The sequence below is a fragment of the Oncorhynchus kisutch genome, linkage group LG8 (assembly GCF_002021735.2).
Source record: "Oncorhynchus kisutch isolate 150728-3 linkage group LG8, Okis_V2, whole genome shotgun sequence".
Taxonomy (NCBI): Eukaryota; Metazoa; Chordata; class Actinopteri; order Salmoniformes; family Salmonidae; genus Oncorhynchus; species Oncorhynchus kisutch.
In genome coordinates this window covers 42,719,327-42,735,720 of record NC_034181.2, presented here as the reverse complement: position 1 = coordinate 42,735,720, position 16,394 = coordinate 42,719,327, and the positions used below count along the sequence as shown (strand labels likewise).

Genomic DNA, 16,394 nt, shown 5'->3' with positions numbered 1-16,394 from the left:
TGCCACAAATTGAGAAGCAAGTACTCCAAAAGATCCACTTTTTTTCAGATGGTATTTTGTCCTGTGGAGCCCCTAAATGCCATCCACGAGATGCAGCGACAGAGCATTTATGGAGAGGTGTGCGTTGCACCGCGAATCTTCTGCACAATGCCTGTAACAGTTGCTGGAGGGGAACGTGCCTTCAGTAAGCTGAAACTTGTAAAGAACTATCTAAGATCTACAATGAGCCAAGACGGGTTGAACAGCCTTGCGATCCAGTTAGCTGCAAAACCAGTTAGCTTAGTAAATGAAACTTTAAAGACATTGTAAACGAGTCCGCTCACAAGAAGGCTCGACGCTGGGCTCTTGGTGCAGTGTAGCCTCGGAGTTTTGTTTACAGGGAACAAACACAAGGACAAATGCCTTAACCTGTTCTACCCAAGCCTGCCCGGGGATGGGTAAAATACTGTCATTTTCCGCTATGGTTTATCTCCTGCTGAACTTACTCAGGAATGCCCACCTAATGTCTTGACACTACAGTTGCAGTCTCACAGAAGCATGTTCTCTGTAGGTACCACTTATAGTCCACATAGCTCAGGATTATTTTTAATTTTAGGGTACGTTATTTAGGCATATTTTTATAAATTGTGCATAGGGCAGAAGAGGGTTAGCCTTGTTTATAAGAATTGGTAATACATTCTTAATCTGAAACATGGATCATTGGTAATTTCTTCATGAAAACTGACGACAATTCCATATACAAAAAAAAGAAGTCACCAATTGTGTAGTTATTTATAATAAAGCACCATACAAATATCACGACACACAGCTTCTGTTAACATTAGGAACCAAACATGTTTGCAATACTGTTAATATAGGCAAAGGATGAAGGTGGAAACTAGAAATCTGCACAATTGTAGTATATAGCAGCAGAAGCTTATAGTTAGCACATTTAATAACATATATTGTTCAGTACGTTATTTTAATCTGAAACATTCTGATTTCTATGTTAGGGGCACGGTCGTTTTTTTTCATGTAGATATGGGTAAAAGTGACTAGGCAATCAGGATAGATAATAAACAGAGTAGCAGCAGTGTATGTGAAGAGTGTGAAAGTGTGTCTATGTGTGAGTTGTGTGTGTGTTTGTGTTTTGTGTGTGTGAGCGTATGTAGTGTGTGTGTATGTGTGTGTATATGTGTGTTGGAGTAGAGTATGTGTGAGTGTGTGGGTAGAGTCCAGTGAGTGTGCATAGAGCTAGTGCAAGAGAGTTAGCGCAAATAAAAAGGGGATTAATGCAAATAGTCAAGTTAGCCATTTGATTAACTTTTCAGCAGTCGTATGGCATGTGGGTAGAAGCTTTAAAAGACTTTTGGTCACAGACTTGGCTCTCCGGTACCCCTTGCCGTGCGGTAGCAGAGAGAAGTTGGGTGGCTGGAGTCATTGACAATTTTTAGGGCCTCACGACCCATACCAGCGCAGTAGGTGAAACCTACTAGGTGTAGGTGAAACCCACTAGGTGTCTGCTTCATAAACACTATCCCGTGCTTTTACATTGGTTCTCTGCATGGAGGAGGAATCGGATTGGTTCACGACCCTGTGATAACATGATTATTACCTGGGGTCTAATAGGACAATAAGAAACATTCAAGTGTTGACTTTTCTGGCACCTCTCCAGATCACCAAGACTATAGATACTCAATTACATCTCTCCCTCTTTCTCTCTCTCTCTCTCGCTCTCTCTCTCTCTCTTCCTCTCCTTGATATTTGACTGGAGCTGTAAGCTGATGAGAGTGGAGCGAGAGAGAGAGAGAGATCTCCAGAACAGTGCCCAGCTGGTTGGTAATGATCGAGGCATGTTGATTATACTGAAGCGTTTGTCTCTTCTGTTCTCTACCGACACCTTACATGAGCCAAAAACACAAGAGCTAAACCTCCCCAATAACAAACCAATTACACTCGTCCTGAATACAAATGACTCGGAAGAGATTAGGAGCACTGCCAACTGTTTCGGTCTACTAGTGTGAAAGAGTCAAAAACGTCAGATGTGGATGGACCAGATCAATGTACCAGTGAAGGAATAAATGTATCAATACAGATCTTTCCTACAGTGTCCTTCAGTGTATCATTGAGGTCTTCAGCAGCTGAGAATCTCTCAGGACTGAAAGAGGAGAAGAAGACGGATAGATATCAATAGAGTTTTGCCTTTCCTTTCCTGAAATGAAATCTGACAGGATGCACCACGGAAATCGAATATCAAACGACATCCTCTTCTCTACGATGATATGAGCAGCGCCATTCTGTATAGGCCAACCTCAGATGAACTACAGACCCTATTCCAGCCTTCCCTCTGAGTTGGGGAATGATGTCACCACACCACAATGAGCTCCATATCGAATGGCCACCAAGGCTCAAGACAACAGAGGTTGAAAGAAGAGACAGGACACGCTTTCAACTCCCCTTCCCATGACGTATGGAAAAAGGCTCTGGACTTCAGTACAACTCAAATGATTCACCACAGAATGGCTCCGTTGGGCTTTAAATACCATGGTGACATTTACAGTCATACCAAAATGCTAAAAAAAACAAACCCCCGTTCAGACGCAAGGACCAAAGGCAGGTAGCGACTGGATGATTAACTGTCATAACAAGCCCACTGGAATCTATAATGCAGTGGGACAGAAATACAAACACCAAGGCTTAACTAGGCCTGCTGGCTGCTGGCTACTTGCTACATGACAAACTCAACAAGACACCACTCGAAGGTCATGTGAGGCTAGTTTGGAACACATCCTAAGTGGTGTCTTCCTCAGGTGGCAGGAAGTTGAAGGAACTTACAGGAAGTTGAGGTTCTGGTGCCAGAGGCTTTAGGGAAAGGTACATTCTACCGGAAGAACAGTAGCTGAGCGAACATGCAGGCTCAGAGGAGGCATCACCCACTCACTTTAAACTTTTTTTTAAGTGGTTGGTAGAACACATGGCACAGTGGGGGTCTGTGTCTCCAGCTCATATTATATCCTAGAAAGAAAAAAAAATCACCAAGTAACACCTACATAAAAAATAACAACCCTAACCCATACCATAATCTTAACACCTATACTGTACCTAAAAAAAACACACACACGTATAAACAGTACACACTGACACCCTTTCAAAGTCACATGCACCACAGCCTCACACCTCGCAAGGAACAATGTTTGTTTTGTTTTTCACATGGAAATAGAAAATACAAGTAATGCATCTGATCAACCATATGTGCATGTGAATTTATCTACTACAACATGGAGTGGGAAGGCCTAGTTAGTGGTGGTGCATTTCACTGGTTGGCTTGCGAAACGCTGCACTGTGAGTCACTGACCTCACATAATGCCCACATGTGAACGCAATTAACCGTCTGACACGACCTTTGTGCCGGTGATGTCACCGTAGGCACTTCCTGTCGCTATGGGATCTCTAACCAATGTTCTGGTCCCCCTTTCCACTCTGTAATCAAATGTAGTCAGTTACGTTTGCCTTGAATGGAGTGTCCAGTGGAGGACTAGCAATATCTCCTATCCCATTGTCAGCAATATCAACATGCTAATAACAGAACATTGTTGTAGCACCTTTGCTGCTATCAGGGCTGGAGGTTTGGTGGGGAGAACAGTGTAAGCCAAACAAACTGTGAATGAGTGTGTTTTCACAGCAGAATTCTCAGGGGCCCTAGAGTTAGAAACCTATTGTTGCACAGAATGGTTCATGGTCTTAGGATGCACAGTGAGAATATACCGTGTGCATTAAAACCACCAAAGGCCTCACAATGTGGCATTGTCTGCTAGAGGACTTCAACGGGTCAGAGGCTGAACATCCTGCCTCCTCACATACTATACACCCTCCTTCCCTGTCCCCTCGTGACGGATAGCATCAACAAATAGGACAAACATGTTTACCACAAGGAGCTCCATTTACCTACATGTACAAATTACCTCAACTAACCTGTACCCTCGGTACCGGTACCCAATGTATATAGCCTCGTTATTGTTATTTTATTGTGTTACTTTTTTTATTGTTTTTTACTTTAATATATTTGGTAAATATTTTCTTAACTCTTCTGCAATGTTGGTTAAGGGTTTGTAAGTAAGCATTTCACTTATTGTATTCGGCGCGTGTGATAAATAAAGTTTGATTTGATTTGATTTGAGTGGCTGATTCTCTGCCGCATACGGGGGAGGATGAAGAGAGAGAGGGGGGGGGGGCACAGGAAACACATTTGTATGCATTTCCTCTCATAACAGGAAGAGCCCGGTGGCTTCCCCTTCACAATGGCTTCGCTTCTGCTTCCCACCTCCTGCCTGCACTTCCCTGGGGGGGGGGGGGGGGGGGAGAAAGACAGGGACCGAGAGCAGGCATTTAACAAAGCTAACACACACACAACATTTTGTTAAGACTCATGCACGCCAGCACTCATTACCATGGCCCTCCTGGGGCTGTTGCGGTGACCGTATTACCGCCACACCTGAGTCATGACAGCAATAAAATTTCACGTGACCATTGAGTCACGGTAATCACCTCTTATGCCCTCAGGACATGTTTTGGAAGTACTCTAACAACCATTCGGTCCCTAACAGCCTGGTAGTCAGGGCTCTATAGTCCCTCTAACCACTCTGACGTCAATGCAAATACAATCGAAAATCACATCAAACACTTATCATCAAAAGAGTACGCCTACAGTGCCTTGCGAAAGTATTCGGCCCCCTTGAACTTTGCGACCTTTTGCCACATTTCAGGCTTCAAACATAAAGATATAAAACTGTATTTTTTTGTGAAGAATCAACAACAAGTGGGACACAATCATGAAGTGGAACGACATTTATTGGATATTTCAAACTTTTTTAACAAATCAAAAACTGAAAAATTGGGCGTGCAAAATTATTCAGCCCCTTTACTTTCAGTGCAGCAAACTCTCTCCAGAAGTTCAGTGAGGATCTCTGAATGATCCAATGTTGACCTAAATGACTAATGATGATAAAAACAATCCACCTGTGTGTAATCAAGTCTCCGTATAAATGCACCTGCACTGTGATAGTCTCAGAGGTCCGTTAAAAGACTGAAGACTGATCAGAGATGCAGCCAAGAGGCCCATGATCACTCTGGATGAACTGCAGAGATCTACAGCTGAGGTGGGAGACTCTGTCCATAGGACAACAATCAGTCGTATATTGCACAAATCTGGCCTTTATGGAAGAGTGGCAAGAAGAAAGCCATTTCTTAAAGATATCCATAAAAAGTGTTGTTTAAAGTTTGCCACAAGCCACCTGGGAGACACTCCAAACATGTGGAAGAAGGTGCTCTGGTCAGATGAAACCAAAATTGAACTTTTTGGCAACAATGCAAAACGTTATGTTTGGTGTAAAAGCAACACAGCTCATCACCCTGAACCAACCGTCCCCACTGTCAAACATGGTGGTGGCAGCATCATGGTTTGGGCCTGCTTTTCTTCAGCAGGGACAGAGAAGATGGTTAAAATTGATGGGAAGATGGATTGAACCAAATACAGGACCATTCTGGAAGAAAACCTGATGGAGTCTACAAAAGAACTGAGACTGGGACGGAGATTTGTCTTCCAACAAGACAATGATCCAAAACATAAAGCAAAATCTACAATGGAATGGTTCAAAAATAAACATATCCAGGTGTTAGAATGGCCAAGTCAAAGTCCAGACCTGAATCCAATCGAGAATTTGTGGAAAGAACTGAAAACTGCTGTTCACAAATGCTCTCCATCCAACCTCACTGAGCTTGAGCTGTTTTGTAAGGAGGAATGGGAAAAAATTTCAGTCTCTCGATGTGCAAAACTGATAGAGACATACTCCAAGCGACTTACAGCTGTAATCGCAGCAAAAGGTGGCGCTACAAAGTATTAACTTAAGGGGGCTGAATAATTTTGCACGCCCAATTTTTCAGTTTTTGATTTGTTAAAAAAGTTTGAAATATCCAATAAATGTCGTTCCACTTCATGATTGTGTCCCACTTGTTGTTGATTCTTCACAAAAAAATACAGTTTTATATCTTTATGTTTGCAGCCTGAAATGTGGCAAAAGGTCGCAAAGTTCGAGGTCGAATACTTTCGCAAGGCACTGTATCATACTTTTAAAACTCGCCTCACTCTGACGATCGATTTGAAGAAAGATGGTCATTGTGGATGTTGTTTCAAAGTCTAACACGACAAGATGGACAGCGCTTTCTAAGGTGATGATTAATTCAAACACCCATATGCATATTTGAACTTATACATATGCACAGGCTTATGAGTCCAAGCCTGAAAAAAAAACCTGAATAAAAATTACGATTGCAATACAAAACAATACATAGCCTACCGCATATTATGCATTGCTGAGAAACAAAGTAAACTGATTGAAGATCAGATTTTGAGTAATCGCCTTTGAGTGTGGACTATATTACTATGCATACTGGACGGACTGGGTTACCTTATGCTGTGCTTCAAAATTTCTATCCACGAGTCTGGGAGAGAATGTAATGCCATCGATGATGCTGTTGGTTCATTGATTGTGCAGGGCGGCTTACAATTCTGTTGAATTTGTATACGATTTTGGATAGCCAAGTAATAGGGATTTTTAAAAATATTTTCATCATTAATAGACTGAAACATAGCAATACAGAATATCTCACCGCCATAAGTTTCCATCTCCTCCTCTCTCTGTCCTTTATTCCTTTCTCAAGTGTGCAGAGGGGCTGTCAACAGTTTAGTGAAATATGTTTCGTTGTGAAAACTGCCAATGTTCCCGAACCAATTTCCCTTGGTTTCTCAAATTAAGCACTGGGTAGCTGCAGGAACAGGGTTGGAGAGCCCATGGCACACCGGGTTTCGGCGGAATTATCACCTGTCGCATAGCGAGAGCCTGCTCTGCAAAACAGTGGTTGATGGGTGGAGTAAAATAAGAGTAGTTATATTTACTTCTCAGCTGCTCTTACACTTAACATAGCCACTTCATATGCACACTTGCTCCGGGAATGGGAAAAATGATCTTTCTATGTTATTCAGCTAAGTTAAATTATATTCTTCTGATTATAAAATCATATAATATAAAATAATGTCATGGGACTAATAAGCATGTCTGGTCTGCTAAAATAACAAACCTACAGACTATGGCATGGAGCATAGTCAGATAACATACAGTAGGCTAACACATTCTGTTCTTCTGACATACATTTTCTTCATATCACAATGTTTCTTTAGACCTGACTCAAATAAATAATGGGTTTATTGTGTTGGTGTTGTTACATTTATTTATTCAACTTTTTAATTGTAGAAGCTCCAAAAGGCGCACGTCCGCGGCTTGAATGCAGCTTATATGCGTGGAAGCCTGGAGATGCTACATTTCATGACCGCCACAGCCCTATGCCCTCCACACAGACACTCATTGTCAGAAGCCAAAGCAGGAAGAGATGGACTCCTCACACAAAAGGATTAAGGAGAGGAGACCCGAGACCTGGGCTTGAACTCTCCTTCTGGGCCAAACAGGCTTCTGGAGATGCATGATGACAACAGGAGCTTTGTTCCAGCTCACATCTCTAATATATGCTTACTCTACTCCCCTGCACCACCCAGCACCCATCCTAATAGCCTGTCCTAGACTTTCAGAGGACAGCAAAAACAAAGGTCCTGTGCAAGAGATCACATTTGAACATTACAATTGAAGTTAATCAATTGAAGTCTATCAATAAGTAATGTCTGAATTATTTTTGTTGACATTACAATGTGAAGAATGGCGAATGCAGAGACTGCATTGGCTTTTATTTTCCCAGAGGCACCGAGTTCTGAGAAAAGCACTCCTGTCCGAGTATGGTCGTGCTCTGTATGTCCCTGCTTATTCTGTAAAACCACAAGTGGAAAGTCATATATCCACTGCCTGTTGGGCCGTGCAAGGGCCACGTTGGTGGCGAGATTCACCAAAATAGCTTTTCCTTTTCACTCATTTGTGAGGATGAAAATGCCTCGTGGCACAGAGCTCAAGTTGAACGATAGAGGGGAAAGAAGGAAAAAGGGAAACACCAATAATTCTATTTTGACTTTCGTGTGAATCGCCGGGAAACAAAAATGCACGAAAAGAGGACAAAGTAGAGAATGGCAGCACAAGAGGAGCACAAAAGAGGCCGATAAAAGAGATAAGAAGACAAAAGAGGGCATGAAGTGGAGGAAAGGTGAGGTATTTTTGCGAGCGCTCTCTGGGTTGAGCAGGCGGGCACGGAGGAGCCTGGCTCGCATAGGTAACGATCACTAAAAGAAGGAGAAGAGAAAAGGTGGGAAACTGGAGAAGAGGAGTGCAGGGGTGACGAAATACCCTGAGGGCCTCATTATTTTCCTGCTGTTAATTTACCTTGCAAGCTTCCTCACCACACCACTGTTGATTGGAGACACGGCACAATTGTCGTGAGTGAAAGAACCATGTCTCGTTCTGCGGTGCTGTGGTTGTCTCGATAAGAGAAAAATAAGAAATAAGATATATCATTGTGTTCGCTTCTCTCTGAGTGGGGGGATGTGATTGGGGAGGGATGTGATTGCTGGGGTTCAGTGGTCTACTTCCTGTGACTGATGACCTCATCCATGTTTAACCTATGACCCCTCCAAAGGGGCTCTTCCCGTTTGCAACCCACCACCCCCACTGTCACACAAGCACGCACGCGCACACACACACACACACACACACACACACACACACACACACACACACACACACACACACACACACACACACACACACACACACACACACACACACACACACACACACGTCTGAACTGTCACTCTGCATTACCCTCAATTTTACCCAATTAGCTGGAATCCATGATGGCTGACCCTGGATATTAACGACAAGACGAACTGTAGATGTGTTTACCTCAGTGTTTCTACTTAAATGTACATGTGCTTGTGTGTGTTAAATACAAATGTATGTAAGTGTGTGTGTGTGTGTGTGTGTGTGTGTGTGTGTCTGCTCTCTGTCTGCGGCCCATGCGTTTATGGCACAGGGGGCTCTTTCATGTGCCCAGGGCTGGGAGAGGGTCTGAGTGGCCGGGGGGGTGGGAGCCAGGGCTCAAACACTGATGCCCTCTGTCCAGAGCTCTGGGCAGGCATTCAACGCCAGGGAGGCCTGGCCGTGGTGCCCCTGCTCAGGGGAAGTGTTTCGGGGCCCGGGGGTGGCAGGCCAAAGTGGCCGCCCAGAGAGACGGAGGTTCTGTGCCCGCGATGATGGCGCCATGGTGGGCTAAGGAGCCCGGTGGGTGGCAGGGTGGTGCTGACAGCCCTAACAGAACGGTGCCACTCAATAAAAGGCAGGGAGAGCAGGGGAGCGGACGCTTCTAGTGAGTAGAGGTGAAAGGCTCCCTTAATGTCTACATTGTGCCGCAATAGCAATGATAGTATGAAATGAGAGGTCAAATGTCGACAGCCACATCGGCCTGATTGCCCACATACCAGTCAGAGTGAAACTAAGATCTACCTCTTCAAACAAATTTTTATCTATTCATTCATGTGTGTGGATTGATTGTGATTTAGAGAGTGTTAAGTAGATTTTATAAGAGTTTTGTTCAGGGCAGGCTGGGAACTCGTTTGCATGAAAATAACACAAACATGCGAAGAATGTGGAGGCTAAAGATAACACCTCTGATGTTTATTTGGCTGAAGCGCACAGAGGTTTCCTCAAAGGGGAAGTGAAAATATGCAAAGGCCAGGCAGCCATTTCGACAAAAAAAATAAAAATGTTTCTGTGTGCCAAAGGCCTCTGTCTGTCTTGTGACGGTCACCTTCTTATATCCTTATTGCTAGGCTCAGACATAAGAGAACTGATGTCATTTTACCACCATTGCCATGTACGGCAAAAAGCAAAAGAGCTTATTCAAAAGTTGATTAAAAAGTTTACATCAGGATTTTGTATCAATATGAATGCAAAGGAATGTGTAAAAAGGCTTGTGTAAAATGACTTACATGAGACCTCAGGTATAAACTGTTATATGCTTGTTCACTTTCTTTCTCTCTCTACCCCCCTCCTCTTTCTCCCTCCTTCCCTCTCTCTCTGTAAGCGAAACCCGGATATCTGTGGCATCGATTCCCCTCAGGTGTCCTTCCTGTCTCCCTCTCTCCCCTCCTCATCCTCGGGAGCCGGAGTGCCTGGTGCGACCGGTGAGCCCGGTCTGCGGTGGGACAGGGAGGGAGGGAAAGGAGACTGAGATAACAGCAGACAGGAAGTGGGCACTGGTGCAACGTGATAGCCTTCTCCACTGAAACTCCCTGACCTCCTCCACACTCCCTCACTCTCTCTCTCCTCCTTTTGACTACAACACACTGACTCCAATGACCTGTCACTGATGTCTGGGAACAACTGTAGATCTCCCAGAAATTCAAGTAGGAAATAACAGTTTATGACAGCTCCACTCCCCTCCTCCTATTTTCACCAATCTTCTCTCTTTTTGTCTTATTTCTTTTGTCTCACTAATGAGCACTCAGTCCACCCAGCTGCAACAGCCACTTCAGGGGAGTCCAATTGATTTCTAGCACATTTTTATGTCAAGTCACAATGGCAGTGTGAAGAGAGCCCAATGACAGTATTTATGTGGAGATATCATACTGTCAGAGGTTAGAGGGCTCAGTGAGCAACTCTGTTAGATGTTAGCCCATTCAGAATGACAAGCACAGTAGAAGGATCTAAGATAGTCTTTCAACAACTGTGCTGGATGTAATAACCATTGAATATTGTGACAGTAAGTTGCATGGGATAATGGTTCACAGAGTGGTGAGGATTGGGGAGGGAGGGACAGCCTGGGTGTGTGTGACCTGTGAGGGGAGGGGGCACGTTAGCAGCATATGGATCGAATTGGACTGACAGGGAGCTGACAGAGTGGCGGTGGTCACTGGTGCCACAGGAAGTGATGGATTGTGGGCCTGGAGGGCAGAAAGAGAGAGAAGTTTTTCTCCATCCATTTCCTGGGTTGTGTGGCTAATGTTTTGTTGCTTTATATTTAAATTAACTGTCCATTGAAAATCTCACCTTTAAAATAATGTTGTTGACTCATCTTATATTGGTTTGTGGCCAAAGCATAAATTGGAGGAAAAAAACGCAAACTTACTTTAAGATCTGGCCACAAATGAAGCCAGTGTGTGATATTGATTGTAAATACTTTGCCTTTATCTACATTTTGCCTCATATTCTAAAATGTATTAAACATTAAATCTAGAATCTTGAGTTTTACATACATTTTTGGACTTATAAATTAAAGCTATATACCCATTTATTCTTAAAAAATACAACTTGTAAATGCCTCATGAGCTTAGTTCAACTCTCATACCCCACTAGAAATTTAAATATAAGCTTGTTTTACTCCAATGGTTGGAAACAAAGTACATTTAGTCAAACACTGTATAGCCTCAAAACATGTTAAAACTATCATTTTGATATCATGGATGGTCAGTCCTTGTATCCATAGCTCTGTCTATGAATTTGAGAGTTGTTACATTTCTCTGGGTCCATCCCTCAGACCTTTGCCAAAACAGAGGTGGGGTGACCCTTTGTTATCACAAAGTATAGACTACCGATTGCTGTCCATGGTGCTGACATTGCGACATATCTATGTGGCTGCATGCCTGTTGAATCGATTATAGGCTTTCTGTGGTACCAGGGTATGTATAGCATTGCATTAGCTAATAGCCATAAAATTATTGGTGGGCATATTTTATCGTCATTTTCTCAAGTCTTAACATTTCACGAAGCTAAACACAGTGTTGCAATGCTGCCACGTTTTGCCTGCTGGCTGGTGGCAGTATTGCAATTACGTGTTCTGTAATTAAAGTTGGAAATTCAAACATTGCAGATGGTTAAATATATGTTTGATGCAACAGCATACTAATCAGCTACAATAGATGTGTTAGAATATACAACTGTTCTGTATAGACAACATGAACCTGCATGACATGAGCCGTCCTCGCGTTCTCTCCCAGCTTGGATAGAAAGTTGTTGTACGTAAAACCAGCCTAGTGCCAAACAATACAGCCAGTCCACCCTTAAAACACTCGCTTACTAGGGATTGTTTCCTTATGCAATGTACTATCTATATGCCGTATTTAGCTGCTATTTAGCTGCTATTCATGAACTTTTTTAAATAAAAAATGACACATCAAATAGCTTTATTTTATTTTTTTCAAGTAGTCGGCTTGAGGATAAATTCACCCACAATTTATTGTTGAACTCAGCAGGTTTTGTCTGGCCAATACCCTGGTCTCCATAAGTCCTCCATTTTAGTTTGTAAATGTTTTCACCACGGTCTGTATGTAGGTCCAGGTTGCGGGCCTGAATGTTTTCTCTACTGAGTATTTCCAACCCAGACAGTCTTTCCAGAGACATTGTGCATAATATTTCCATTGCGCTGCACACAATTTAAACTTGAAACTGAATGATGCATTCTCAGATATACCAGAGATAAGGGACTGTTCATATTGCAACCACACAACTCAAAAGTCGGTTCACCAGTATGAACAAAATCGGAAACAGCTTTTTTTGTTCAAGCCCCCATTGAACTGTTAAAGATGATAATCCATTTGCATCTGCCAATTTATTGGGATGTCCGGTATCCAAACAACCTGTCCTCAGAGCTTCCTATAGATGTAATCTCTTTACGTAATGTGTTGTGAACGGCAATTAAGGAGAATGAGAGGCTCAATTAAAGATGTTGTAGAACTGCTTATTTGAAGCACCACTTCCCTCTTCCCAATTTCCCTGACGTTGCTATGGAAATCAAGCTGTTTTTTTTTACCATCCCTGTAACTGTCGCTTCACATAAAGAACTACCTAAGAAGCATTAGGCTCTTGGTCTGATTAGCACTTTTGAACACCTGAGGAAGCTCCACTCATTGCACTGGAGCCGTCGTAGTCTCGACCACGGCATTTGTTCCCTGATATCCCCTTATACCTTCAATCAGTAAAAATTTTTATTTTTCAAGACCTGAGGCACATTCCTGAAGCCAAAGAAACAAACACTTAGCTTCATAGTACACATGGAAATGAAAAAGGTTTATGAATGACTTTTTGGAGGGTTACTGTCCAAATGATTTAGAGCTTGTGCCCGCCCTCCTGAACATTTCAACTCACCACGCTATTAAAAAAAGGCCTTCTTCAATCGTGCTAGGGGCGACACTTCAGTTGTGAGTTTCACAGATCCCCCATCTGCTACACTAGTGCACGTTGTCAAGAACCAGCCAGGTTACACGCGTGGTTTGGTGATCCAGGCTTATGTGACGAGAACCTTGCCTGAGACACGAAGACGTGTTAGTTTGATGTGTCAGTTTGTGTTTGACATAGTCTAGTTTCAAGCAGGGGCGGACTGGCCATCTGGCACTTAGGGCAACTCGCGACCAGCTGTGATCATCATAGAGGGGAGCACATCCATGCTCCAGAGAGTCTTAGCTTTCAGGAATGGGGTCATAATAGCTTAAAGTCAAAGCGGTTCAAATGCTAGAGCCAAATTCATAGAAGGTAAATAAATTCAAAATGGCTTCAGAAACCGCCTGAAGCTTCTGTTTACCACAGAGAGCATTTGAATCTATCTCTTCTCCTTTCCTAGCTGGCAAAGTACCAGGATGTTGTCACTGGTTTTGAATCTTAATTTAGAGAACTGAATTCGTAAACTGAATCTGAATGCATCTGAGAAGCTGAATATCTTAAACTTTGGTTTACTTGAAATTATGGTTTGTAAACTTGATACATAGACAATTAATGCAATATGTATGTATGTATACCATTTTGAAAATGTATGTTTAAATATTGTATTTGAATATTCAATTAAATTGACATTTAATTTTAAAACTGAATGCAAATATTCATTCAATTCAGTTGAAATCATGAAATTCAAGTTAAAATTGTGACTTCAATGATTCAATTTGTGCATTAAACATTCCAAAATATCCTAATAGAAATTCCAAATTATACATTTCAAATACACTTTTGGTTGGCACTGAAATTGCTCCGTAGATTATTTACCTGCTGTGAAAAACTGATCAAATTAAGTGCATCTCTACCGGGAGAGGAAAACTACAGAAGCCCCAATAACTAGCTCAGCCACAGAGGGAGCATGTCTGCCTCTCAGTGCTCTCTCAGCTCCACCCACCTCTCTCAGCTCCACCCACCTCTCTCGGGCTCTGCACCCACCTTGGACCAGCCTGTCTCTGTTTGGTTGTTTGTTTGTGTTTTCTACCACCCTTCCCCTCCTTTCCCACCCCCATGCATAGTAATATTAAACTGCCATGGCCTAAAGCGGGTGGCATGGTGTGATAGGGTATGAAAGGGTGTCACCAGTGTTTGTTGCCCGTTAGCCTCAGAGTAGGTCGCTAGATTTAACAAAAACAAGACCCACTACTACCCCCATGTAAACTACTACCCCCAGGGTACCCATAGCAATCATCCTGCTATTTATTTTACCTTTATTTAACTAGGCAAGTCAGTTAAGAACAAATTCTTATTTTCAATGACAGCCTAAGAACAGTGGGTTAACTGCCTGTTCAGGGGCAGAACGACAGATTTGTACCTTGTCAGCTCGGGGGTTTGACCTTGCAACCTTCTGGTTGCTAGGCCAACACTCTAACCACTAGGCTACCCTGCTATCCCACCTACACCCTTCTGCCTCCCCCCACCACCACCACTAAGACACCATCCTATCCAGACTCCCGAAGACTTCAGTCAGCACACCTACCGTCCTCTCTCCCAGGCCCACAATAAGGTGTTTGCCCACCCCCTCCTATACTCCTCCTCCTATTCACCCCTCCACTCATCCATCCTCCTTTCTCCATGGGGCTTACCTGTCTGTTGCGTTCATCCATAATCCGCGTGATCTGAATCTTTTTCCTCCCCATCGTCCCGTCCTTTTCTTCTCTCCTCTCCCTAAAGAACGTTGCGCTTTCTCTCCTTGCTCTTCTTCTGCCTTTCCTCAAACTGCTCCTTCTTCTTCTTTACTTGCTCCGATCAATTCAAAGATTCCAGCATCCGTACCTGCATGAGAGGAAGAGACAGATAGAGAGAGGGAGAGAAAAGGAGAGAGAGAAGGCGAGAGAGAGAGGATAAACATTAAGTGAAATGAAATATGGCAAAAAAAACAGGGGGGGATTGGGGGGGGAGAGAAAAGTCACATCATCGCAGCCACAGGGGAGGGTGAAGAAAGACAAAGAATCCGTCAACATGTTGTGAAAGCAGCGCTGTGTTTTTCACTGTTGATATCATGCAAATCAGGTTTGTTGCATTTCCGTGCCGACTATGAGGAGAGACAGTGCTGTCAGGCTCTCGCCTCGTTCACAGAGAGTTTGACAGTGTTTTGAAAGTGCTGCTAACTTAAACGCTCTAATCACCTACGGTGTAACATTACCTCCAGCCTAAGAAATACAGTTTGTTCCTCCCGAAAAACAGCAGTTTGTTGACAGAACGACAGCAAGGTATGACTAGTCTCGTCTACCTCCAATACGGTTCCAAAATGGGTACCATGGAGAATGGCTTGGATGCTGATATAAAACCTAGCCTTGCCTTGTTCAGACAAAAACACTATCGATTTTACCTTTAAAATCACAGCAATAGAGCTGATTCCACACAACCAAATTCCATAAAGAACAGAACTTAAACCACCTGGACACAGTGTGTGTGTGTGTGTGTGTGTGTGTGTGTGTGTGTGTGTGTGTGTGTGTGTGTGTGTGTGTGTGTGTGTGTGTGTGTGTGTGTGTGTGTGTGTGTGTGTGTGTGTGTGTGTGTGTGTGCATGAGTGTGTGCATGAGTGTGTGCATGAGTGTGTGCGAGTGTGTTGTTCCAAAGTCTGGGATATATGTGGTGGATTTTTCTATCTATTGCCATACTTGAGTAAAAGTAAAGCTTCCTTAATAGAAAATTGCCCAAGTAAAAGTGAAAGTCACCCAGTAAAATACTACTGAAGTTCTGTCACTCTCCTTGAAAAGCATCTACGCAAGAGGTGGTAGATCTGTTCTATGTACGCTATTTCTATGCGTCCCATTCTTAAATTTAGTTTCTGCATCTTTTACTTTTTGGTTTTGAACACCAGCTTCAAACAGCTGAAAATACAATAGTTTGGGAATGGAAAATATATTTCACAGCGGTTTAGATGGTACAATGATTCCCTACACTATACTTGCTTGTTTCGTCACATAAAGTGAAATACTATTATAATTTTAGCTACCAGGAAATGACAGAGTGATTTCTGCCCAGTGTATCTTTAGGCATACCAGACGGCGCAATTTTTTGTGTTTTTTTAAATTGTATGGACAGACAGGGGCACACTCCAACCTCATTTACAAATGCAGTTTTTGTGTTTAGTGAGTCCACCAGATCAGAGGCAGTAGAGATGACAACAGGTTATAATGATAGTTGCATAAATTGGAC

At 43.0% G+C, this 16,394-nt stretch overlaps 1 protein-coding gene across 7 annotated transcripts in view; it reads right to left on the bottom strand.

Moving 5' to 3' along the window:
• Nucleotides 1–16,394, bottom strand: part of mef2cb (myocyte enhancer factor 2cb) — a 100,299-nt gene that overhangs the window by 45,757 nt on the left and 38,148 nt on the right. For all 7 annotated transcript variants that reach the window (XM_020489499.2, XM_020489497.2, XM_031830407.1 and 4 more), the window contains exon 2: nt 14,816–15,005. In XM_020489499.2, the coding sequence (XP_020345088.1) occupies nt 14,816–14,869 (54 nt within the window). In that variant the 5' untranslated portion in view covers nt 14,870–15,005. The remainder of the gene's footprint in view (nt 1–14,815; nt 15,006–16,394) is intronic.